This window comes from Drosophila kikkawai, chromosome 2R (assembly GCF_030179895.1).
Source record: "Drosophila kikkawai strain 14028-0561.14 chromosome 2R, DkikHiC1v2, whole genome shotgun sequence".
In the NCBI taxonomy this organism is placed as follows: domain Eukaryota; kingdom Metazoa; phylum Arthropoda; class Insecta; order Diptera; family Drosophilidae; genus Drosophila; species Drosophila kikkawai.
The window spans coordinates 8,770,277-8,795,188 of record NC_091729.1 but is presented as its reverse complement, the minus strand read 5'-3'; the positions used below and the strand labels follow the sequence as shown (position 1 = coordinate 8,795,188).

At 44.6% G+C, this 24,912-nt stretch overlaps 5 protein-coding genes across 5 annotated transcripts in view; 3 read left to right on the top strand and 2 right to left on the bottom strand.

Annotated features, from left to right (window-relative positions):
• The first annotated feature begins 591 nt into the window (after window positions 1-591).
• Window positions 592-2,399, top strand: NimB4 (Nimrod B4). Its single transcript, XM_017167837.3, has 3 exons — window positions 592-953; window positions 1,090-1,653; window positions 1,790-2,399. The coding sequence occupies exons 1-3, from the start codon at window positions 664-666 to the stop codon at window positions 2,292-2,294; spliced, it is 1,359 nt and encodes a 452-aa protein (XP_017023326.1). The 5' UTR covers window positions 592-663; the 3' UTR covers window positions 2,295-2,399.
• A 286-nt stretch (window positions 2,400-2,685) lies between these two features.
• NimB3 (Nimrod B3) lies at window positions 2,686-3,234 on the top strand. The gene is made up of 2 exons (XM_017167902.3): window positions 2,686-2,935; window positions 2,999-3,234. Exons 1-2 carry the CDS (start codon window positions 2,772-2,774, stop codon window positions 3,198-3,200), a joined length of 366 nt encoding a protein of 121 aa, XP_017023391.1. The 5' UTR covers window positions 2,686-2,771; the 3' UTR covers window positions 3,201-3,234.
• Window positions 3,235-7,392: 4,158 nt separating this feature from the next.
• NimB2 (Nimrod B2) lies at window positions 7,393-9,769 on the top strand. The gene is made up of 3 exons (XM_017167848.2): window positions 7,393-7,913; window positions 8,759-9,295; window positions 9,362-9,769. Exons 1-3 carry the CDS (start codon window positions 7,486-7,488, stop codon window positions 9,669-9,671), a joined length of 1,275 nt encoding a protein of 424 aa, XP_017023337.1. The 5' UTR covers window positions 7,393-7,485; the 3' UTR covers window positions 9,672-9,769.
• On the bottom strand, window positions 9,692-17,777 carry NimA (Nimrod A). Its single transcript, XM_017167775.3, has 9 exons — window positions 17,176-17,777; window positions 14,229-14,403; window positions 14,051-14,168; window positions 13,293-13,993; window positions 12,235-12,651; window positions 10,988-11,174; window positions 10,304-10,861; window positions 10,041-10,244; window positions 9,692-9,982 (listed from the first exon to the last, which is right to left on the bottom strand). The coding sequence occupies exons 1-9, from the start codon at window positions 17,458-17,460 to the stop codon at window positions 9,724-9,726; spliced, it is 2,904 nt and encodes a 967-aa protein (XP_017023264.2). The 5' UTR covers window positions 17,461-17,777; the 3' UTR covers window positions 9,692-9,723.
• Window positions 17,778-19,784: 2,007 nt separating this feature from the next.
• The window catches only part of Ance-3 (angiotensin-converting enzyme Ance-3), a 50,425-nt gene continuing 45,297 nt past the window's right edge, over window positions 19,785-24,912 (bottom strand). The window contains exons 8-9 of the mRNA XM_041776949.2: window positions 21,146-21,286; window positions 19,785-20,268 (exon numbers count right to left, since the gene is read on the bottom strand). Of these exons, the coding sequence (XP_041632883.1) occupies window positions 19,953-20,268; window positions 21,146-21,286 (457 nt within the window). The 3' untranslated portion in view covers window positions 19,785-19,952. The remainder of the gene's footprint in view (window positions 20,269-21,145; window positions 21,287-24,912) is intronic.

The window sequence follows — 24,912 nt, the reverse complement described above, 5'->3', positions numbered from 1 at the left end:
CATATTTTTTCTAGTCAGCTTCTTAGTCAAATACGTTACTCAGTTCCTTCAAGGCCATCACGTTACTTTCGGCCTTTGGATATTTCTAAAACAAATTTTGAGGCACATGATCTATTCCGCGTTTTATGTTTGCTCTACAACGACCTGTACATATTGTTGTATTTTGAAATGTCCTTCGATTTAAAAAAAAACAATATCTTAAGACACTTATCCTAGCCTCTGGCCATCTGATGTGAGTCATTAAAAAACACTCCTTATCCGGTCGGATAATAATAATATAATATAATAATAAATAATAAATAAATAATAAAGAATCGGTTTGAGCAAAAGCCGAGCTGAGACATTAGCTGGCTCGCGAATCGGGCCTGTAGATAACACAGATTTAAAGTAACATTTGTGCTTACTAAAAAAACAAACGATTGCTATTTGTTCAATTAGCTGTAAAGTACCATACAAGTTCTGTAGTTCATTCTCATTTGACATACTTTGGCCTTGTGGTCTCTGGATCTCGTTCGTTACAATTAAAAGCCAAAAGCCCTCTTATCTGTGCCCCCGGCTGCGATTAAAGGCCTGCCCAGCTGCGTCGCCATCGCTGGAGCAGTGAACAATCGCGACTTGAGCGCTTCGGTGGTGCGGTCAAAGAGCTTGAATCGGGAATCCAGGATGTCGCCCCTACTGCGCAGTCTGTGCATCAACTCGCTCCTGCTTCTCCTCTCGGTCTGCCTTCTCCAGGCCCTGGAGCTCCAGCTGCACGAGCGGCAGCTGCAGCAGCAAAAAGACGAGCAGCTCCGGATGCAGGCGGCGCAGCGTCAGCGTGACCAGCAACGGGAGCTGGAGGCACAGCAAAGGCGCCTGTCCTCCACGACCACCAGTCGAAAGCCATACATAATTCCCAACGGGCTGTCCCTGCCCCGCCGAGGAGAGCATCCGGACAAATGCTACCGGGAAGTGCCGTAAGTTGTTTAGCCAAGCCGAAGGATGGAGGTGCACCTATTGACCTCTTGAATATAAATATAGCATCCTTTATTTAACTACAAATATTACTATAGTTCCGCTTCTAGATATATTTTAACTCCTGTTATTGTGCAGTGCTGTCTTCTTTCAGTACGACAAGGAGGTAAAGATTGTGGGCAACAGCACCACTAATCCCTATTTCAACGTGATCGAGGTGTGCTGCAAGGGCTGGCGGCGCTACGAGTACGACTGGAGCCGATGCGTTCCCGACTGCGGCGAGCGCTGCCAGGAGAACGGCTTCTGTGTAGCGGGAGGCCTGTGCCAGTGCTTCGACGACTTTGTGCTGAACTACCGCAACAACTGCGTACCCACCTGCCCACTTGGCTGTCCCCACGGGCGCTGCTTCCTGAACGGCACCTGCCTGTGTGACAAGGGCTACGAGCTGGACGGTTCGCGCCGCTTCTGCCAGCCACAATGCAACGCCACCTGTGGCCACAACGAGGTCTGCCTGGAGCCGGGCAAGTGCTCCTGCGCCGAGGGTTTTGCACGTGGCCTGCGCGAATCCTCAGCACTCGGATGCCAGCCTGTGTGCATTCCCGACTGCGGCTACGGTCACTGTGTGGGTCCGAACGAGTGCGAGTGCTTTCCGGGATATCAGAAGCGGCTCAATAGGAGCTCTTGCGAGGCTCATTGCTACAAGTGAGTATAAAGTGCCGTAATATATGGTGACTTTACCTTTAACAGGTGAAGCTAAGAGGGTCTTGAAATATATCTAACATTTTCACGAACTCAATATCTTAGAAGTGTCCCTTAATTTTGCTTAAACTTTTTTCAGACGCTGCGAGAACGGCTTTTGCGCTAACTTTACGGCCTGCGTGTGCCAGAACGGATATCGCTACGACGAGAATACGACGAGCTGCCTGCCGGACTGTGGGGACACCTGCGATAACGGGGTCTGCATCTCGCCGGGCAACTGTCGCTGCTTCAATGGCTACGTCCGGAACCGGGAGCGCTGCGACGCAGTCTGCGAGCGGGGTTGCGGCTTCTACGGCAAGTGCATAGCTCCGGACGTCTGCGGATGCGCTGTGGTGCCGGGTCCGGACCGCACGTACCAGAAGTGCGAGTTCGGACTCTGCAACGCCGAGGGACGCTGCCGCTGCCAGGTGGGCAAGACGCGCTTCATCGACAAGTGCATGTCGCCGGACACGGTCACCACCTACGCCTCGATGAACCCCGTACGGGTAAACGCCTCGCTGATCCAGGAATTCAATCTGCTCATAGGCAGGCACTTTGTGTTGGGCGGCTCCAACCTCGTCTACAACTCCATGTGGTGGCTCTGAGATAAGCCCTTGTTTTTGCTCGCACTTTCAGCGGCGGAAGAAAACACTAATAAACACTGAAATATTTCTCAATTGTTGTAGCCTTATCAGTAGGTCATACCCATATCTTGAGCTTCCCATTGGTCTATTTTCGGATTAAATAATGCTCATGCGGGGGATACCTCGCGGAGCCACTTGTCAACAGATTTAGATTAAACAGAATGTTGTTTAATTCTTAAGTGACGAGATCAAGGATTTCAGAGTTACGTAAAACATAAGTAGTTAACTAAGAATGAATACGCCCTGCCCATTCAACATACCCGATGACTACTCGGTATCAAAAATATAATTATCTTTATACGAATATAGACAATTTCTTTCTTCGTACATTTAAATGCCGGGCCTGACGCAGACGACAATTTAGTTGCCCCGAGACGTTGGCGAGCGCTGCTCTCGCTTTTCCAACCGACCTCATTCCTAGTCACAGCGCCAAGCGAAATGCACTTGACATCAGTGCTGGCTGGCCTACTTATCGTTTGCCTGGCCTACGATCTGCCCTCTCCCGCCGCCGCCCAGTTTTGGAAAGCGGCGATCCCCACTCCCAGCTGGCGCACTGATGCGCTGGCCGATCGCCCCTCCGGAATCTGCTACAGGGACCTCAAGTGAGAAGTCCACATTCTCTAGAATCCACCAGCGCCTAATCACAATTCGTTGCTCTCTCACAGCGTGGACACCATCAATCCGAATTCCAGGCGACGGCAGATCTCCTACTGCTGCGATGGCTACCTCCGCATTGGCAGCTCCGAGAAGCTAACGTGCCTGCCCATCTGCCGGGAGGACTGCTCCAATGGTCTGTGCGTCTTGCCAGACACCTGCGAATGTGCGCCTGGCTACTATCGACGAGATGGGAAATGTCATAAGGAATAAATAAAATAAATAAATAAATAGAAATCTACCCCAATCTTAATGTACTTTGGTTTTAAGTTAAACCATTTTTGAGGGGCACTAACTATTAGAACTTTCTGTTAAATATGTAATTACAAAATTTTATTCATTTCAGATTTTTAACGAAAACACTATTAAATGAGCTGAAATATTTCTGATATCAAAATTTAATATGATCAACAACAAAGAAGTTAGAAATAATATATAGAAATAAATAATAGAATGAGAAATAATATATCTAGTATCTAATTAGTCGCATGTTTCATAGTTTCATAGCAGCTAAGATATTCTGTTTCAACAATTCAATTTTTTTTTACCTTAAAAATTTCATATTATAAATATTTGAAATTGAAGGTGCCAAGTGAAGCAAACATTTTTGTAGTGTTATTACACCCTTGCAGGGTATTATAATTTCAGTCAGAAGTTTGCAACGCAGTGAAGGAGACGTTTCCGACCCTATAAAGTATATATATTCTTGATCAGCATCAATAGCCGAGTCGATCTAGCCATGTCCGTCTGTCCGTCTGTCCGTCTGTCCGTCTGTCTGTCTGTCTGTCTGTCTGTCTGTCTGTCTGTCTGTCTGTCTGTCTGTCCGTCTGTCCGTCTGTCTGTCTGTCTGTCTGTCTGTTTCTACGCAAACTAGTCCCGCAGTTTTAAAGCTATCTGAATGAAACTTTGCATATAGTCTTCTATATACTCTCACTGCTATATATGTCGGAACGGGCCGGATCGGACGACTATATCATATAGCTGCGATATATTTTTAGAAAAACAAGAAAGGAAGCTAACTTCGACACGTTGAAGTTTGTATACCCTTGCCGATTGCAATTGGATCACTAAGAATCGAGCCATTCTGGTTAAATAATTCGAATTGAATTTCATGCATTTTTGACTGAGTTGTGAACCTTTGAAAATTAGTTTCTTGCTCATTTTTGTTTAAACAATTATTTAAAAATTACAGGTAAGTATTAAAGCAAAACTAAGTAGGCAGTTTTGTTAAGCTTAGAATAACCAACTTAGAACAACTTTCCGAAATGAATTTCATGCATTTTTGACTGAGTTATGAACCTTTGAAAATTAGTTATTTTCCCCAAAAATAAATCGCACCATTTTTGCAAAAATATGTAAATATGTAAATATTAAAATTCTAAAAAATTGAGAAAAAATGAAATTGAAAAGAACCCTAAACGTAGTATGCAGTTTTGTTAGGCTCAGGCAACTCAGAACAGCTTTCCGAATAGAATTTCATGCACTTTTGGCTGAGTTATGAACCTGAAATTAGTTTTGTTTCTGAAAAATTATCAAAATAAATCGCACCCTTTTTTTTAATTTAATTGCAGCAAGCTGCCAGGAACTGAAAGCGGGTGCCGAAGGCGAGACAGAGAGCGTTGGCAAGGAGGATCAGGACGAGGAGGAGCAGAAGTGCCACCAAGACCGAGTCGAAACCACTGGGAACGACCTCCGACATTCCCACATGCCTCACCTTTTCTTCTTTTATTTATTTAAAGTTGAAAGAAATAATAAACCTTAAAAAATGTGTTATTTTTGAGTTATGAGGAGGATGCGGTTTTTTTTTGGGTGGGATAATTTAAACAGGCTCAATGGAAGGGCATTCTTGTGGTGGAAAATGAAAGAAACATCAAAGCAAAATAGCTAGATGAGCATCACTGACAGTTAGTGAAAAGTCATTTTGTCCCAATAATGCAAAATATCTAGACGCGCATCACTGACAGTTAGAGAGATGCCATTTTGTCCCAATAATGAAAAAAAAAAAACTAGATGAGCATCACTGACTGTTAGTGAGAAATAAATGGAAATAATGCAAAACAGGTAGTTGAGCATCACTGGCAGTTAGAAAAATGCCATTTTGTCCCAATAATGCAAAATAGCCAGATGAGCATCACTGATGCAGATGAGCATCACTGATGCAAGTGAGCAAATTTTTTCATTCGATTTGGCCGCTTTCCAAACTGGGGTAACACAGGCGAACAGAACCCAGCAGCAAGCAACTGAAAACTGGTATCTACTGTTATAAAAACTTTTGGGCAAAAATAATAATTGGTATACACTGTTATATTTCATTTTATGCATTTATACCTATTTGTTGCCGACAACAACAGCTTTTGGCTACAACAACCTTTTTACAACAACATCCCTACAGCAGACCATCCAAATTTCCGAAAATTTCCATGCAATTTGCCTGCTTTTCAAATTGGGGTAACAGGCGAACAGAAACCAGCAGCAAGCAACTGAAAACTGGTATAAACTGTTATAAAAAGTCCAAGTTTCGAACCTTATGGGAGCAAGCGAAAGTCAGCGGAGACTCAACCCTGGCTTCTTTCTCAAAATACAACTCTGTGTTGTCTGCTCTCTTCTTTTCTGGACACTTGCTATCCCTCTCTGAGCTGCCTGCCCAGAGTTGAATTTTGGGAAAACAGCCGTTACATTCGCTTGCTCCTAAATGGTCCGAAACTTGGACTTTTTATAACAGTTTTTAGTTGCTTGCTGCTGGTTTCTGTTCGCCTGGTACCCCAATTTGAGAAAGGGCCAAATTGCATAGAAATTGTCGAAAATTTGAATGGGCTGCTGTAATTATTTTTAATTTCTCTAGCTTCAGTTGCGACTTAAATTATTATTTATTTCCCCCGTTAATTGAAAATTATAATATTTAAGAAAATAAAAAATATTTAATTTAAATATTTATTTATTTAATTTATAATTGGTATAAACTATATAACTGGTATAAACATTTATATTTTATTTTATGCATTTATACCCTTTTACCGCCGGCACAGCCATTTGATTGCAACAACAACCCCATTACAACAACCGCTCTACAGCAGCCATCCAAATTTTCGAAAATTTCCATGCAATTTGCCTGCTTCTGAAATTGGGGTAACAGGCGAACAGAAACCAGCAGCAAGCAACTGAAAACTGGTATAAACTGTTATAAAAAGTCCAAGTTTCGAACCTTATGGGAGCTAGCGAAAGTCAGCGGAGACTCAAACCTGGCTTCTTTCCCAAAATACAACTCTGTGTTGTCTGCTCTCTTCTTTTCTGGACACTTGCTATCCCTCTCTGAGCTGCCTGCCCAGAGTTGCATTTTGGGAAAACAGCCGTTACTTTCGCTTGCTCCTAAATGGTTCAAAACTTGGACTTTTTGTAACAATTTTCAGTTGCTTACTGCTGGTTTCTGTTCGCCTGGTACCCATATTTGAGAAACGGCCAAATTGGATAGAAATTGTTGAAAATTTGAATGGGCTGCTGTAATTATTTTTAATTTCTCTAGCTTCAGTTGCGTATTTTTATCTACTCTGAGATGTAAGCTTTTTTTTACTATATTAGAAATTTTGGAATAAATGTCATAAAAATCGGACAACTATATCATATGGCTGTCATAGGAACGATTGGTAGATGTAGAGAAAATGTAAAGCTGGGAATGTAAAACTGTAACTGTCAAACTGTAAATATAATAGGTATAGGTAAAATGTAATGAAACTCTGTTTTGTTTTTTTAGCAATAAAATGTATAATGTTTATTGTATTAGATATGTATTTCAAATCTAAAATATAGTTTTTTTATATGATTAATCTTAATTTTTTTAATACATAAAAACCAAATTATTATATGCTATTTAACCATAATGCATCGATTCTTAATGATCCAATGGCAAACTGAAAGGGTATTGAGATCCTATTTTGAGTCCAGTTCTGCAAGCTGTAAAACCAAAAATAAAAGAGCTATTAAATAAACAATAAAATGATTATAATGAAATCAATGTGTGTTTAAATAATATATTTATCGTTACTTTGAGTTAATTTACCTTTAATGTCAAATCATCAACCTTTGTAAATTATAAATGAGATTCAGTCAAGAAGAGCACCCTTCTCTGCTCTCTCCAACTCAACAGCCTCCAAGTGTTGCTGAAGTCATCGCTGTTCGCTAAGATTTTCGTGGAATTGCCCATTGATTGTTAACAAAAGAAATTCATTATTTACGTCGGAGCAAATATAAATTATCATTTTGTTTTGCCCTAAGGCTGCCGAGAGCAAACCTTCGCTCCGTTCGCCCCATTGATGCGACCAATGGCGAGGTGCTGATTAGGAGACGGACAAGGGGTCGCCGGAGGCGATTTGCGGCTGCCGGCTTTAGATCCGCAGCTTTCGCACTGGCAGCCGACTAGTCGAAGTGCAGCAGTAGTCGCCAACGGACGTGGACGTGGGCGCACTGAAATTTCCATACGTAATCGCAATCAAGTGACATCACCATGAGCTCACCGCCCCAGCTGCTGGCCCTGAGTGTTCTGCTGGCCATCTGCTCCCTGGGCCAGGGCCAGTTCAAGACGGCAGGCATCAAGACACGCCAACCCCCGTCGGGCAACCTCCAGCTGTCCGGAAACGCCACCGATTTCAACCAAAGCGGCTTCAACTGGGGCAGCTACAACCAGAGCACTTATGGCTGGAACAGCCAAAACCAGAGCAATTACGTCTGGAGCAACCACAACCAGGCTGGATCCAGTAACTTTGTTCCGGCGGAAACATACCAACCATCCACCCTACCGCCTCTTTATGGGCACTATGTCCAGCCTGTGACTGTTCCGGCTAATCGCCGACCCCAAGTCCTCGACGAAACAGCGCTGTTCATCAATAGGACCAGATCTGGGATGGCCAGCGGCATCTGCTTCAAGGAAGTTCCGTAAGTTTTAATCAAAGGAACACATTTTTATTTACTCTCAACTATGGTCAGAGAGCACTCGAAAACAAAGCACACAATTAAAATAATGAACTAACGACCTCGACTTCCTCCACTGGCCTGATAATTAAGTGCTCATTGATAGTAAAAGCTAATAATGTGGATGAATTTAGTGTGCAGTCAAGTACTCGTTTTATGCAACGTGAAGCTTCGAAATGCGGTACATAATTTAATATTGATTCAGGTATCGATGGAATATTAGTTGGGGAATAAAAATATTAATATAAATATTTATCTTTTGAAATATATTATAAATTTGTGATATTATAATTTTGCAGTGTTAAGTAGATAAGTCTTTCAAGATCCCTTTCTGTTTCTCAAATTAAAACAATTCTAATTTTTTTCTTTCAAAAATCAGAAAATAATTAGTGAAAACCCTGTTACTTTTAGGGTCAAATCGATTTGAACAAATAGTTTCCTTAAAATTAAACAAGCATAAGTTAAATTTACTATCAGACCTTATGAAAATCATAATAATATTTAGAAATCATTGCTAGCCATAGAACGATGTTTGGCATTGTATTTTTTTCACAAACTAATCCACGGCGAGGTTGAGAGCCCTGCTAGGACAGCTCAACTTTCAGGTTCCTCGAATACCATCTAGGACTTATGTCCCCTTAGTAATAAATCACTATAGGCGGGAGTTTGAAGTACTAGTACACTTTAGGGTTTTACATGCTGATTACAACCGCCTCACACGGCGCTCGGTTGGGTGGGATGTGGGCGTGGGACTCGCGCAAAAAAACTGTATATGTATTGAATTAACTTAAACTTAAACTCACTTTTAGCACCGCTTCGCTCCTGCGCAACTCCCGCGACAAGTTCGTGGGTAACGGCACCACTCCGGACATGAGTCGCATCGAGGTCTGCTGCGAGGGCTACGAGCGTAATCCGCACATCTACCGCCGCTGCGAACCCATCTGCGCTGACGACTGTCCCAACGGCATCTGCACGGCGCCCAACACCTGCGTCTGCATTCCCGGCCATGTGCGTACCGCCGAGGGCAAATGCATCTCCACCTGCCCGCTGGGATGCGGCAACGGGGTGTGTGACGAGGCCAACGAGTGCCGCTGCCGCGAGGGCTACTCGCTGGATCCGGAGACCCGCAAGTACTGCCAGCCGGAGTGCCGCCCAGGATGCGCCTTCGGTCGCTGCGTCGCCCCCAATAAGTGCGCATGCCTGGAGGGCTATCGCCTAGCCGCTGACGGCAGCTGCGAGCCGGTCTGCGACAGCTGCGAGAACGGCAGGTGCACTGCTCCCGGCCACTGCACCTGTAATGGGGGCTACCTCAAGCTGCAGGGCCGCTGTGAGGCCATCTGTACGATGTGAGTAAACTAAGTCTTGAGAGGAGATTGCGAATCTGTATCCTGACAAAATGCCTCCCCTTCCAGACCCTGCAAAAACGGACGTTGCATTGCGCCGGACGTCTGTGAGTGCGCCTCCGGGTTCGAGTGGGACCGCAAGTTGGCCGAGTGCCAGCCCAAGTGCGACATTCCCTGCCTCAACGGCGTCTGCGTGGGCAACAACCAGTGTGAATGCAAGCCGGGCTACGTGAGGGACGAGCATCAGAGGAACATCTGCCAACCCCACTGCCCCCAGGGATGCCAGAACGGCTTCTGCAGCGCTCCCAACTTCTGCATTTGCAGGCCGGGATTCACCAAGAGCGGCATCAAGGGACGCCAAACCTGCCAGGCCACCTAAGCAACCGTCGGACGCAGGCATACTTAAAACTTGCAATCTTTATTGTTTTTACTCAGGTGAAATTAAAGAGACGCCCAATGAGGGCATTGAACTCGTAACCTAGCTGGTGATTCAAGTGCCTCCTCTGCTCCCTGGTGGAGACTTGATGGGTAAGTTCCTGAGGCTTTAGGCAGCGGTCGACGAAGTGGGATTCCCCCGGAGGGCATGCGCAGTGCCCCATCTCGTCGCAGATTCCATTCAGGCAGTGCTGCTGGGACTGCCCGCAGCCGCAGATATTCGGGGCCAGGCAACGACCATACTTGCCACAGGATCTGTGAAAGTTTAAGCCGTAAGCTGCGTATCTATTAACTCTTCCCCAACGATACCAACTTCTCGCACTTGGGCTGGCAGCCCGTGAGGTGAGCTTCGTATCCTTCAAAGCAGCGGCAGACTCCGGGGGCGATGCACACTCCATTCCCCTGTCCGCAGTTATCGGTGCACTCCGGCAGACAGCTGGTGGTGTTCTGGTCGTAACGATAGCCCTCCCGGCACTGGCACCTGTACCTCGACTCACAGAAGCCATTCTCGCAGTTGCTAATCATTTTTACAGATAAATATAGACCTTTTTTTTACACCAAACTGTGCATACTTACATGTAGCACTCCGCCTCGCAGACATTCCGCTGCGGTCGCTTTATGAATCCGGCAAAGCACTCGCACTGATTGGGGGCCGAGCACTTTCCATATCCGCAGTCAGGAGCGCAGACGGGCTGGCATCCGAGGTCAGGAGTGCGGCGGTAGCCCGGTGAGCAGTCGCACTGGCCTGGCGCAGAGCACTCCTCGTGGGTGCCACAGGCCTGGGAGCACTGCGGACGGCAGAACTGGCGCGTCTCCTGGTCGAGGGCGTAGCCTGGGAAGCACGCACAGGTCCCGTTCAGGTAGCACCTGCCATGCTGGCAAGCGATCGGGCAGGTGTGGATGCAGGCACCGTGCTCGTTGCGGACAAACTCCCCGAAGCACTCGCAGCGGCCAGGGGCTTGGCAGAAGCCGTTGCGGCAGTTGTCCGGCGAGGACTCCGAGCAGTCGGGCACACATTCGCTGGAGTAGCGGTCACGTCGGTAGCCCAGGCAGCAGACCTCGACGCGATGATAGAAGATGGTGGAGCCATTGCCGCGTGGCACGGTATCCTTCTCGGTTTGGAAAAACACGGCCCTGTAATCGGAAAATCTCAACAATCGCGCTTTTTGGGGTTTCCCCTAGTCTGTGCTTCCCAGGCATCAAATACATAGAAGGTCATAATGCTCGGCCGTATAGATATAGAATGTTCTCAGTACTTACGGCACCTCGCGCTGACAGAGATGTTGCTGGCGCTCGCGGGTCAGGCTCAGCGACTCGAACTCCCCCGGAGTCACTATGTCCCCGTAGAGCTCGAGCTCTCCAGAATCGGCCTCGATCAGAGCCGGCGCCGTCGCCAACGTCAGCAGAACAGCTAGCAGAGCCGACGGTCCCCTCGACAGCATGCCGCCTGTAGTATCAAGTTAGGGTGTCGCGGACCGAATGAGCGATTTACTGGGGAACTTCGTAGTGCTCGGGGAGCTTATCAGCACCAGCTCTCGTTCTCGAAAAGCGGTCGACCAGCGTACTCAAGAGAATTTATGCAATTGTAGTTATTTCTTTGTTTTTAAACAGCACATCGCTCAAACATTAGTCTCGCAATGTTGTTATTTCCTATTGAAAATGAATCCCAAAGGAGTCGGATTTTTTAAACCAATATAATCACCATTTTCACTGGCAGTTTATATCCAGCTCTTCGAGCGTCAATACATACGTCTTCCTACCATTTCGTGCATTTAGTTGAGTTTAAATAAATAATAACTAAATTATTACTGTGGCACACAATGAATTTGCTTACTTGGATTGCTTTTTTGGTACTATTATGTGCAGAAATCAATTCAATGCCAAAGGAGGCATTACCACATTTGCAAAAGTCGAAGTTGGGCATGCCTTCACGATTCCTAAGAGAACTGCCGAAATATTCATCCGATACTTCAAACATCAAGGAAAATACCTTCGACAACGATTCGATTGCAGTTTCACAAAATAAAGGAAAAGTGTTCAAGCTTTCAACAACGGCAATACTTGGCTTAATTGGATTAATTTTCGGAATAATAATCTTTGCTGGATATTTGCGTTACAAGTATAACCATCGCACCTCTTACAATCGATAAAGTAATTATGTTTATTTTACATAAAGAAAAACTTATCGCAATAAACTAAGAATCATTTATTGTTTGAGAAGTTTCAAGTTAATAAAAAGCAGAAAACTATTTTCAAATCATTTTATGTACATTGTACAGGTATTACTATCAGATATACTTTAAATTCTTTTTCAGAACCTAAGCCTAACCTTTTAGAATAGGATAGAATACATGAGTATGTAAACAGTAGCATGCATAAATGATTTTTAAAACTATTTTCAATCGATATTTATTATATCTACAAAATGTTTACGTCTGATGCGGCTTTAAATATAATCTTTTAATAATATATTTGAGACAGCTGTGTTTATTGTTTCGGTTACCCTCAGAGATGAGCTATTCTCTTGGCTGTTATTTGGGCGGGCACCTGTAGAAAGTTGGAGTTCTGCGGCGGAATTATCAAGTGGGTTACATGGTGGGGTCGCTGATGGGGCTGGTGGCCACCGCTGATGAATTGGTCACTCCTTGGCATTGAAGGCGGCCTGGCCGGCAGGAATGCGGAGACCGATGTGGAGTGTTGAATGTTTTGGTGGCTTCGCGGCTGGTGATGGTGATTCTGAATGTGGACGTGGGTGTTGTGGTGCTGCTGGTGGTAGCGGATCTCGTCGTAGAGATGCGAGTCCAGGCTGCCCTTGCGCGACTTGGGCGAGACCACTGAGTAGAGGGACTCCTTCCTAGCGTAGGCGTAGGGCGGTGTTTTGACCGACGAGTTGTTGCTGGGCGTGTCATACAATTCTGTGAGCGCTGTTTGGTAATTGTAAGATTTTAGGTCAATTTGTTAACACTTTTAAAGGACTTGTACAAGGATATAACGTAATATAACATTATATTGTATAATTAATAAAATTTGAAATATAAATAAAATTGCTAATACAAAAACGATATGTTGGAAACTAAGACTCAGCAATCAGTGCCTGATAAATCATACTAATTGCAACTCGATTTATGTGAATTAATTAAAACTGATAGAAACTCGACTGAAAATCTCATATTAAAAAACCTCCAATTTATAAATGTTTGGATAAAATCGGATAACAAATATTGTTTCCTATGTTTAACTCCTGCAACATGTTTTACTTTTAGCAACACCAATAGATGTTGCTCAACATATTCCTAGCAACATTTGTCTTTGTTGCGCAACAGTTCCTAGCAATTGTCAACAATTTTCTTCATTTGTCAACATATTCTTCTGCCTTCCGCCCTGTTTAATTTAATTATTGTATAAATTTGAGCATTATTGTGTTCCTTTTAATTTCCCCCAACAACAATGCTTTGGCTACGGGGTATCTTATACTCGTCGCACACTTAACTTTAGCTCTCTTCCTTGCGTTATGTTGTTATTTTCGTGATAGCAATTTTTAAGGTCGGCTGAGACACTTACATACCCTCGTTCGAGTGGGGCGTCACCGTGAAGACGACCGGCGGCTCTGGCAGCGGCTCGTGAAAGTTCTTGCCCAGGGCCGCGGCCCCAGTGAGTACTACCTCGGGGTTACTGGCGGGCAGATTGGACACCGAGCCGTTGGCATTATAGACGCTCGCCTCCTTCAGGTGATGTCGGCGATACACGTAAAGGGATCCAGCTATCGATACCAGCAGGAGCAGCATGATGATGACCAGCATGGTCACCAGGCCCGACTGATGATCGGCAGGCGCCTGACTAGTCTTGGTGTCTCCGCCAACGAACCCGGCCAGGTGCTCCTGCGGCGAGGTGATGCCATTGGTGATGACATGGATAACCTCAGGAGCTGGAACACCGGCGGCCGCAGCGGAGTGTAGATTCTCGAGCAGTTCGCTGCCCGACTGGTGCACAATGATCTTGGGAGTGTGCTGGCCGCTTTCCTGTCCTGCAGGCTGTTTGATCACTATTACCTCCGGCAGGGGACTGGATGGGACTGGGCGTGGTATAATGCCCATTTTCTCCAGCGTTGAGTTGACTGTCTCCACGATGACATGGCTTACATTTACCTCCAGCGGATGGTCCTGCAGAGTGCAAGCACCGGTCTGGGGGTGGCAAGGCTTTTCGTCGCAATCGCAGGCCTTGCGGCACATGATGCCGTGGGTTCCTTGAGGGCAGGGCTTTTCACAGCTGCCGAAAAATAAAATAAGAGCAAAGGATAATCCAATCCATAATCGAAGCACTTACAATTGTCCTGTCCAGCCGGCCAAGCAATGGCAGATGCCGGATTTGTTGTCGCAGGCAGCCCCATTTCTGCACTCGCAGAAATTTTTGCAGTCCAGGCCCCAGCGGTCGTGATCGCAGCCTTTAGGGAAATTATAAATATTTTGAATTCACTCAAGTATTGTGAGCTTATTATACTCACGTTGGGTACAGTGCTTCCCAATGTAGCCCTCCTCGCAGCTGCAAATGTCCGGCATTACGCAACTGCCACGCCCACAGCCGCCACGGCAAATGGGCTTGCAAGTGGCCTGGCTGTCGGAGAGATTTCCCTCGTATCCTTGGCAGCAGAAGCGAACTGTTCGCGTCTTGTTTAATTTCTGCAAACAGCGTTATTCCATTGTTATTTAAATATAAATTAAAGGTGCCTGAATCTTGAAAAGCTCTATAAACCCCTTGGTGTCAAGTAAGGTAAGTTTAAAAACTTATACCATATTCGTAATACATCAATAACCAACCTGAGATTTCCTGGGAATATCTCCTTTTTAAAGAGTTTACAAATAGATCAGAAACACTTTTATTAAGACTTAATTTAAGAGCATTTGCAATTACAAAAACCCCAAAGTATGCCATGTAATACACGCGGCTTTCTGCGGGCCTAAAACTATGCAAGATTCAAGATTCCCACTTAAACAGGCCTCAGTTGTGCCACAAATATCTTTGATCTTCACTGACGCTGAAGAGGGCCTCATTACAAGACATCCCTAATTGAATAAACTCGATAAGAACTCTCCATCAGCCCTGTCAACGCCTTAGTGTGGACTTTGGCCCAGCCCTCGCCAGTTATGGATTGAGATGGAGACGGCTGTGAGGAAGGGCACCCACATTCCCGCGAATACCCCTTGAGTTGCCAATTTAATTGAATGAACTGAGTGCCCACCGAGCTTCTCACACTCATTCTGGGAGCGGTAGTTGGTCCCAGTCCGCTTCCCGACTTACGCATTGTTGATGGATTTGTATCTGGAGGGCGGCCCGCGTATCTGGAGCTGTGTCACTGCCCGAGCACGCGGTCACCCCTCGCATGAATAAGGCGGAAATTTTAATATAAACAGAGAAATTCGATTCGAGTCGAGTTGTGTCTCCTGATTCACTGGCTCTGCATAATTGCGGCTGGCTTTTCAAATGTTCGTCATAACAGTAATTGAATACAAGTTGGACAATTTTTACTTGTGCCTCTCGAGTTACAGCACGGCCCGTGGTCGTGTGGGGTCCATCTATCAATTAAAAATGACACTTTACCTTTGCATAATCGGGAAATCCTTCGGGCTTTGTGGCTCAAGGCGGGATCAAACCAGTATTTCCCATTCAGACCCAAAACCTCTGTGGGTCCGTGTTCATGTTAATTAATTAATCGAAATTGGCGAATTAGTGGCTGCATTTTGTGACCAAAAAGCAAGCAAAGTGTTGGCCAAGAAATTTTCTAAGGCGTTGACTTCAATGGCGACAACTGGCGAAATATGCTGTGGGGTGCCAGCCATTAAGGCGATTCTTCTCCTCTCAAGTGCTCCAATTAAAATAATTATGAAATTAATTCGATCCAAGCAGCGAGCGATCTCAACTCGCACAAATCATTAGACACGAAGCCGACAAAAAATAAACTAAGCCAAAACTGGCTGCCTCTTGTCATGGCGATGGCGGTGGCGATGGCGATGGCGACGCTGCAACTCTGCTGCGTGATGCAATCGAAAGTGTGTCAACAGCTCTGGCATCAAGTCGCTGCGCACAAGTGGAGCTCTTAATACCGTCGATCCAGGCCGATCTGGCCATAAGTGCTGGATTTTCCGCTTTTCATTAGCACTTTCCATCACTGACACCATGACATAATTATTTTCGCTTTTCGCCTGCCCCCGGTCCCCGAAATATTTGAAAAAATAAATAACTGAATAGGAAAAACCAGCTGAGCCTGATTAGGCCCCTCGGATCAGGCGACTGCAACCGGATTCTGGCCAAGCTTGGTCAACACTTGGCCGTTGCAGTTGTTTTTTCGCCTTTTCCACTGCGCAGTTTAAAATCAGTTTGCAGTAGGTATTGTGCATAAGATTCAATGTTTGACTACAGTAAACGGTTTGCCATAATTATTATGATTATACGTTAAATGATTTTTATTCAAGCTCTCAAACACTCACAAGAAATGCAAATATTCGACTATTCGTTGGCTGACATTACCCAATAAAATAATTAATTGACTGTATATTTAACTGGACAGTTTTTTTAATAGTTGAAACCTATGTAGCTTCCATTAACAAACAGGTAAAAGAAATGCGCTTAGACGTGCAGTTTCCCAAAATTTTATCTCGCAATATAATATTTTATTATTTTCCAATAATTTCAAAAAATATTCCAGCTAAAATACTTTGCCAACGCTAAGGAATAGATGAATTCTTGAATAATCATATATTTTAAATATTTTAATATATATATTATATATTTTAAAAATAATTTTACATTTGCGCTGCAGTTCTTTTTATATATGGTGGTCCAAATTCTCAAATATATGAAATGGTGTTAATTCACTAACATTTTTGTGGAATTCATGTATTAAATTCAATAATTCCGCCTCGCATAAACTAAAAAAGAGTACACGAAGAAAACCGAATACGCAACAGGTGCCCAGCGGTTCAAGGGGCCTCAGACTCAAGGACACCAATGACTGGTACTTCAGTTTCATGTACAGAGCACAGCTGCCACCAGCCACATGCGCCTCGGGATCTGACTTCCGTTCTCCATAGCAGACTCGGCAGAGACAGAGGAAATCCAGCTCGGCTTCGCCAGAATTGCGCAATGCACCTGTTCGCGAACAGAACCCATAAAGCGCACCAAATATATGAGAAAAGCTATCAAAGTCGGCCATCGGATCGGGGCAATTTATGGATATCGTGGTGAGCGGCTTCCTGGTTGGGCAAATCGAAATCAGGTTTCTGGCGCAGGCTCCCCAGTTGGTGAAAAAGTGGCCACTGCGAAGGTGTTGCCACTGGCTGGACAATGATGACGCAAGAGATGCCCGCAAAGGCAGAGCCGGTAATGGAACACCTGCGACCATTTGGCAGCCTCCCGGAGTCCGGAGTCAGTGTTCCGGAGGCAGGGCAACTCACCTGGACCCTCATCACCTCGCGCAATTCCGTCTTGTAGGTGGCGCACCGCGGCGGGATTTCCATGCACCAGCTGGAGGTGCGCACGCGCACGGGTTGCATCTCCGGCACCTGGATGAGCTCCACGTACGGCTCCTCGCGGATGCAGATGTTGCCGGGGCCCTGGATCGAGGCCAGGGCCACGGGTCCGTCCGCGATGTCCTTCAGATGCGTGTTGATCTTTAGGCTGCTGTTTTGGCTGGATCCCAGAGGGAGCACAGCTACGAATAGCAGGAGCAGTTTCTCCATTTTTAGTTGTTGAATGTTAACTCGATTTCTTGGATTACACTACGTTTAATTCATTATTTTGAAATGATCAAAATATTTAATTTAGAATTTGAATGATTTAACTTGTGCTTAAAACATCATCCAGTTTAGGTTTGATAATTTCTTTTACGCAAGTATTAACTTTTCTATTTTCACTGACATAAATTTCAGGTATTAAATACTTATTTTACTGTTGTATTTAAGGTTTATTTTATTGTAACTTCTTCAATCCGTGCACTGCATTTTGTATATCGCATTCCGAGTTCCGTCCGCTTGATTGGCGCTGCGCGTACGATTGGAACGCGAGTCTCGTGAAAACTGTTTCCCAGTTGGCGGTGATTCAGTTACTCACCCGAATGTTCCTTCTAAAAAACAAACACTACAATAACAGCACCGAACTACGCTGTCATTGCAAATTGTCGCCGAGCTAATAAAGGCCGGCAGGGGGTTACGGGGACGGGACCCGAGCTCGGAGAGCGGAAGTGCGCACTGCCCAGTAAATGCCACAGAGTGAAAGTGAAGCGCAAGGCGCACACGAGACTCAACTCCCCGAACAGAGCCGATATCGGCGAGGGCAGTGATTGCACTTAATTGAAATGTTGATCATGTCCTTAACATGTTGCTGTCATTGCGTTGGGAGCTGCTGCATCATCACTTTATGTGTCGCCTTGCGCTTTTCTTCATCTCTTAGGAGAGTGAAAAATCTCTCAGGACTTAATGACCGACTGTAAATTAAATCATGTAAAAGATGAGACTAAAAGTGGCTTAGCTTAGGAGACAGAACTTCAATCCACACAAGTAAGAAAGCTACATTTGAGGTTGGCTCGACTGTGAGACACCCAGTACCCAAGCCTTTGGAATTTAAATAAAAGGGCAAAAGCTTTGTCAGAGTCAAGCCCAACTCAAGGGTTCTTAAATAAAAGTCTTTGTTTATAAATAAAGTTTATTGTCTATCCACATCCTGGTTTATCATTCGATTGTACTAAATTTTCTGAGTAAGTCCGAAGAATTGTATTTATAACATATCAGTTAACTTATTACCAAATTCAAGGCAATAAGCCAATACAGTGTTATGTTTTTATGATTTAATTTTGTCGTAAAGTTTGGTAGGTAAGGGAAATATGACTTTTTTTATGATTTTAAGATTTCAAGACTTTCTAATTCTTTGCCAATATTTAGGTATTCATTGTTTAGGTATAGAAAATAAAATAGAAAATTAACTAATAATGAAAAGGATTAAAAACTATCTAAGATGAAGGAATGTTTCAGTCATTTAAGGGTACTATTATTAATTAATTACTTTATATATATTTCAACGACTATTTAAATTATTCATTATCGATGGATTACGCATTATTTTAGCTTATATTTAACTAAGCCGACAGCTTTGAGCTCATCAAGTCTTAATGGCTAGCACTTACTTGCGTCTCTGGTTTCAGCAAATTTAAAGCACTTTGCTCACTTACTTGGAACTTCTCTGTTTAAAGCAATTGCTAGTATTGAGGAATCCGACGGGCGGTGCCACCCGGCTCACTTAGCTAAAGTGTCTTATTTCTAAGATAAACTTTAGAACAATGACACTGAGATGGCCGTGCACCGCCACCCGTAACCCCCGATCAACCCACACAAGTGTTGATTGTCTTGTTTACACTGGACTCTTGCAGTGGCTGTAGTTGCTGCCGCTGCAATTTATTAAATCAAAATTACATACCCTGCTAAAAACCAGTTGGGAACTCCGCCAGAAACCGCAGTCGAGGCTGCAGTTCAGCAGGCAGCAGCTGCAGCAAAAACAAAAGCACAGCTTGCAATTGCAGCAGCTATGTGAGTTTATTTATTTTATTTGATTAAATTGCAGGCAACAACAACGAAGGCAGCGAACCCAACAAATGAGTGGACAATGTGCGTGCGACACCGGAGTTCCAATGACCCGCATGGGTTGCACCTCATCCCCATCGCCACCGGCCACCGGCCCCCAGTCCGTCCTGACCCTCACACGCTGCAATACAGGTTTTCCTCAAGGGGTATTCATAGAACCAAGGTGCATGCCAGGATCTTGAAAATCTACGAAAAACTGTATAAGATTATAGTATTATTAAACGTACATTGCTTAGTTCTTTAAGTTAAGTGAGTGATATTAGGGACTTCAAGCTATACAGTTTCAGTCTAACTGACTTATTAGAGAAATACAATATATAGTGTGAATTCAAACCAACTAACAAGTATCCCCAGTTCGACCAACACTAAATGTATCTATTGCATAGTTTGTTGCAATTTTTAGGGTGCCGCCCGTCGAGCAATTTGTCTGGTTTGTTTTTATGTTTTCGTTTATTTAATTTTAGAATTGTGAGTGTGTATTTTTTGGCATTGATTCAAGTTCAGCTCGGTTGTAGGTGCGACTTGAATAAGCGGAAGCAGTAAGTGGATCGGCCTGTTTGCTATCGGAATTTTAACACTGGTTCGAATGCTCTGGAAATTCAAATCAAAAGCGTGCCGAAGTAGAAGCAAATCCAGAAGAACAGGATGCCCAGTGACGAAGAAGCCCCTTGGCGCTCGCCACCATTGTAGTATCCACCGAAGATTTGCAGTCCAGCTGTCTCGATGCTGCGCTTGCAGTAGTCACCGTCGTAGTTCCATCCAACGTACTCGTTCGTCCGGAGATTCTCCAGTCGCAGCCATTCTTCGAGGGGCGCAAAGTATTCCCGCAGAGCGCTGCCATCCAAGCGGCCATCCTGTAGGGTCTCCTCAAGCACCTCTTGCCAGGGCTGGGAGGCGCCTTTGGCCATTAGTTTCCTGTGGAATAAGAAAGAGAGATAGAATTATCAAATCTGGATTCCTTGTATAGTTAATGTCAGAAAAAAATATTCTTTCTTTTATCTTATTCTGGACTCTAAAGTATTTTATATTGCTTATGTCTTCTTTTGATAAATTTTAAAACAATCTATGAAAGAGTAAAAAGGTTATTATGCATCCCACCCCAAACATTGGTCCTACGAGCCGGATTTAATACAATGCAATGCAATTTAAATAATAATTTAAATCAATAAAAGTTAGTACAACTTATATTTAATATATGATATTTTAAGGAAAAAATTATCATTGTGGATTAGTTATTGTTTACGCCAGGAGGCCCCTGCTTCCCCTCTGCCCACCGAGCGTCCAAAAGCTCAAGCGCTTCCAGCTTAGCAACGCTCGCCCGCTCTCCGCTCCTCGGTATTCCCGATCGCACGCTCCCGTGTTCCCGATCGTCGCTCGCTTCTAGGGACGGCTGCGCCGCTCCAATTCCCGGTTCTCCCGCTCTCCCGCTCTCGCGCCGTTAAGCTGGGCTTCTCGGTCGACAGCGGGCCTTAGGCTAAGCTCAAGTTTCAGTTCCAATACGACTGTCAATAAATGCATGTAAAGGGCACTCCGCCGATGTCATTTTTCGACCCCCTAATTTCTGGACTCTTTTTTCTACGTTTTTCTACTTCGTGGGATAAACTTTTATTGATCCTTTTGCGGAGGATTTACCAGCCACCCCACTCCTAAACAGTTATATTTATATTATTATTATAAACCCAAACTGTTCTGATTAAGCCTCTCATAATCTATTCCTAATATATAAATGACATAAAAATGCATATTACCATTTAAATTTTAGTATATGCCATAGGCTCTGTTTACTACTCACTTGAGAATATTGCCGGCCGCTGGCTGTCGGTAGATATCGCATTGATGCAGCGGCTTCCTGGGATCACCGGGAATATATTGGCCTGCCTCGCGACACATTGCGCGGTAGATCTGGAACTGCAGCACCGTGGAGAAGAAGTATCTGCAAGGGAGAGAGAGGGGAAAACATGGCCTTAATAAAACAATAAGAGCAAATTAGCCAAGAACTACCGCTGTCACGCTTCTTGGTCGCTGTAAACGAGGCTTTGACAGTTGTCTCGGGGAGAGTTGCGAGCTTTGCTAGCTGGCTCTGCGGAGCTGCTCGCTTTTGCATTCTGGCTCAAGGTCGAGCTCCAGTTGAAGCCTTAAACTAAGGCAAATCGCCGCTGCCGAGCGACCAAAGTCGTTTTCTTGCAGTTGCGAAATCATGCAAAAGTCAAGTTTTGTGGTCTTGTAATTGCCAATTGCTTTATGCTCATTTAATCACATTTTTGTTTATAGCATTTTTATGGCACTTCTATGGCGACGGCTGCGCAATCAAGGGGCAATTATTCCAGAGCTAAGGTTGTATCAGCTGCCGAAGTTTAAGATCGAATATAAAATCGTATGGGAGCCGTGTTTTCGCAGAAACACTGTATTTATGGCTAGTCATTGCTTACTGATTTATAATAATTATGCAATATTTCCGAAGAGTTTCGGGGATTTTTTAGCATACGAAACTAGAAATGAGCGAAGAACAAGTTCAGCTAATGGTTTTCTTTTGTTTGTTCTCTTCCTAAACGAAAGGGAAGAGCCAATCGAGCATTTGTTTCTGGCCTTCTGCCAGGGGGTTCCCCAGCCAAAGCGCCTTTGATCGTGTCGAGGCGCTAAGCTGAACCCCGACCCCGACCCCTGCCTCCACCAATCCCACACATTCCTCGATCCCACCGAGAATGTTGCAAGCCCGTCTAGGAAAAAAGGCATTTTTAATGCTCGCTTTTCACAACGTTCGATCACGGCTGCAAGACTCCCAGAAGTAGAAACAACGTGCCGCAGCACCATTAAGTGCATCAGCATCGGCAACAACGGCCACTGCAACTGCAACTGCAACTGCTAGTGCGACTCGGCGGTGTGTTATGTTTTTGGCACTTGGCAGCAACGCTGTTGCCACATTGCCACATCGTCGCCACATTTTCCCAGAGACGCGACATGACCCAATAACAGGGATTAGGCAGCTGCCTCGTCGTATGTTTGTGTTGGTGCCCCAACGTTTGCCATTCGTTCAATCATTCAATCAAACACTTGGCCAGCCTCAGCCTCCGTCTCGGTCTCAGTCTCAGCCTCAGTCGCAGTCTCAGCCTCTTGGTCCAGTCAATCAGAGCCAACATTGTCGGCAATTAGTCCAATTTTTGTTGCCAGTGCAGCCAGTGTTGGTGCTTGTGCTAAAATTAAATATTGCGAAAATTCTGCTCAACGTCTTGGACATGGGACACGGAGAGCATGGGGCATGTGTCGGAGAGACTCAACTGCTGAAAAATATGCGAAAAATCTTTAATTTTCCGAGACTACAAAGCGGGTACAATTATTCGGCTGCCACTGCCGCAAGGCGTATGATGTCGTTTATGCGATCGCTGCTAATGATCGGGTTTCGGCAAAGCCATTCATTTGGCCAATTGCTGAATGGGCCAGCTAAACTATCGATGATTGTCTTCCCCTAAGCAGGCAACCGATGGCAATTGACATTTCTGCTGCCGCTGTCTCGTTTCTGATTTCGACTCCGACTCCGGCATCTCTTGCACAATGCTGCTGGGGACTCGCAGCTGGACAGTGGAGCGGACTCAAGGAAAGCCGGCGAGAACTTCCATTGGATAGCGCCGGAGTTCTCCCCACCGCCGTCACTCAGATCGCACTCTAGTTTTCCCTATATGGCCTGGCTATGTATATCTGGTTTGAGTTTATAATTTAATCGAATCTTTCCGACCGATGTGAATGTCACTACTAGAGGTCACCGGTGCCAGTGGGCTAGTGCTACGGCTTAGATCAGTAGCTGCTAGCCATGTCCCGAAAGTGGTTCAATGTCCATTGGCCGAACCGAATGACCAGTCGACTGACTGATTGACTCTCCGACGGACCCATGAATGAATGCATTCAATCGTTTCGCGGGGTACTACTCGCGGGTCCACCTCAAATTACTTTGCGGCCTGTAATTTGCTGCTAATGCGGCTGCTCTTATGGCAAATATCATTTCTTATTGTCTCGCTTGACAAAGCGAAAATAACTTCGGTGGTGCCTGGCTCTTTACGACTTACACATTTTTTGTTTTGTTTTTTGGTTGTTGTGCCGCTGACCTTGACTTTCATGAGCATGTTCATCGGGTGGAAACGGGTCAGGTTTTGTAATGTAGCGGGGGAATCCGAGAGCAATTTCAATTAATTATATCATACTAAATTTAAGACTTTCAAGTTCAAATATTGTGATAAAGTGTTGAGGTTGCGGGTATACGGTTTTAACTCTGCGATTTTCCCCACTTTGCCTTAGCAGTTTGATTTAATCAGCAAGTACATGGCCATCAAATCATTAAATACATTCTGTCTGCCTGCTGTCAAAGTTCATGCAACCTTTCGGAGTTACGATAAAGTATTTCTAGCAAATAAATGTCATTCAAACGTAGGAAATCCTTGCAGTTTTAGGACCTTACCCTACCCTTCTTTAAAAAAAAAAAAAAAACAAATGTAATTTCCCAAAATTCTAACTTATCTGAAAATACCCTCTGAAAAAATGGGTACACAACCTAAAGACTGTAACATTAACCCAGAATTTCAAGAGCTGTTAACTAAACTACTTATCGAAGACATATATGTTTCATTAGGAAATTCGTTAATTACTTTTCCTGTCTCTTCTAATTTACAACTTTTAGATTTATTTAAATTTTAACCAAAATTTATGCGCATTTGTAATGTATATTTTTTGTAAACAAAAAGTAACCAAAGCGCCAAACTGGTTACTTGTCGGAAATCGCTTAAGTTTTTCACTTGATATGTCAAAATGCCAAAACTGTGCACAGAAAACGTGGCTGGCCTGCGATGTCGAAGTGGAGCCAATGGCCGGGCATTAGGTATACGCCCTGTTGGCCGCCCGAATTGGCCCGGCCAGCAAATCATTTAAGCGCCATGGGCGTGGGGTCCACGCGGCCTAAACTGAGGCGACCACGACAACAAATGGTCAACGGCTTCCTTCAAAGATCGCGACTTGGATCTGAGTCAGATGGCCGGGTTTTATTTTGCTTTTATTTTCCTGGCCGACTGTTTTTCTCTTCTCGTTTAGAAACATTGCGGATGCAGTCGCTCCAAGTAGGCAAGAAGTCGGTCCGGTTTTTGTCTTGGCCATAAAAAGAGTTCGAGTTGATGTCGACTTGGATGGCGATGCAGTGCGTTGCACAATGCACTTTCAGTTTCAGCTTCAGGCTCGTATTTCTATTCCAATTCCAAGCCCAATTCCGATTCGTTTGCGAGCTACATGCGACCTGAGTTATTATTGTATTTGTTGTTCTAAGTCCGCCTTTTCGAACCTAATTAGCATTGGATTCGCGATCACTTTTGATTGTGTCTCGTTTATCCGCCAGATCCGTGCGCATAAATCAATAATCCACTGAACCCAATCGCCAGACAATTCACTCGAGGCAACCCAGACTCGTAGCAGCGATCTTGAGCTGATTACTTTTTGAATTGCCACAAAATGTGGTTATGTTTGTAGTTCTGTTTAAGTCTTATTTTAATATTTTATACTTATTTTATATAGATTATTAGATGG

Coding starts and splice junctions, on each gene's coding strand:
- NimB4 (XM_017167837.3), top strand. CDS start 664: ATGTCGCCCCTACTGCGCAGTCTGTGCATCAACTCGCTCCTGCTTCTC. Junction 954..1,089: donor AAATGCTACCGGGAAGTGCC/GTAAGTTGTTTA, acceptor GTTATTGTGCAG/TGCTGTCTTCTTTCAGTACG. Junction 1,654..1,789: donor TGCGAGGCTCATTGCTACAA/GTGAGTATAAAG, acceptor AACTTTTTTCAG/ACGCTGCGAGAACGGCTTTT.
- NimB3 (XM_017167902.3), top strand. CDS start 2,772: ATGCACTTGACATCAGTGCTGGCTGGCCTACTTATCGTTTGCCTGGCC. Junction 2,936..2,998: donor ATCTGCTACAGGGACCTCAA/GTGAGAAGTCCA, acceptor GCTCTCTCACAG/CGTGGACACCATCAATCCGA.
- NimB2 (XM_017167848.2), top strand. CDS start 7,486: ATGAGCTCACCGCCCCAGCTGCTGGCCCTGAGTGTTCTGCTGGCCATC. Junction 7,914..8,758: donor ATCTGCTTCAAGGAAGTTCC/GTAAGTTTTAAT, acceptor ACTCACTTTTAG/CACCGCTTCGCTCCTGCGCA. Junction 9,296..9,361: donor TGTGAGGCCATCTGTACGAT/GTGAGTAAACTA, acceptor CTCCCCTTCCAG/ACCCTGCAAAAACGGACGTT.
- NimA (XM_017167775.3), bottom strand. CDS start 17,460: ATGGAGAAACTGCTCCTGCTATTCGTAGCTGTGCTCCCTCTGGGATCC. Junction 14,404..17,175: donor GCGAGGTGATGAGGGTCCAG/GTGAGTTGCCCT, acceptor CGCTGTTTGCAG/AAATTAAACAAGACGCGAAC. Junction 10,862..10,987: donor CTCTGTCAGCGCGAGGTGCC/GTAAGTACTGAG, acceptor TTCCGATTACAG/GGCCGTGTTTTTCCAAACCG.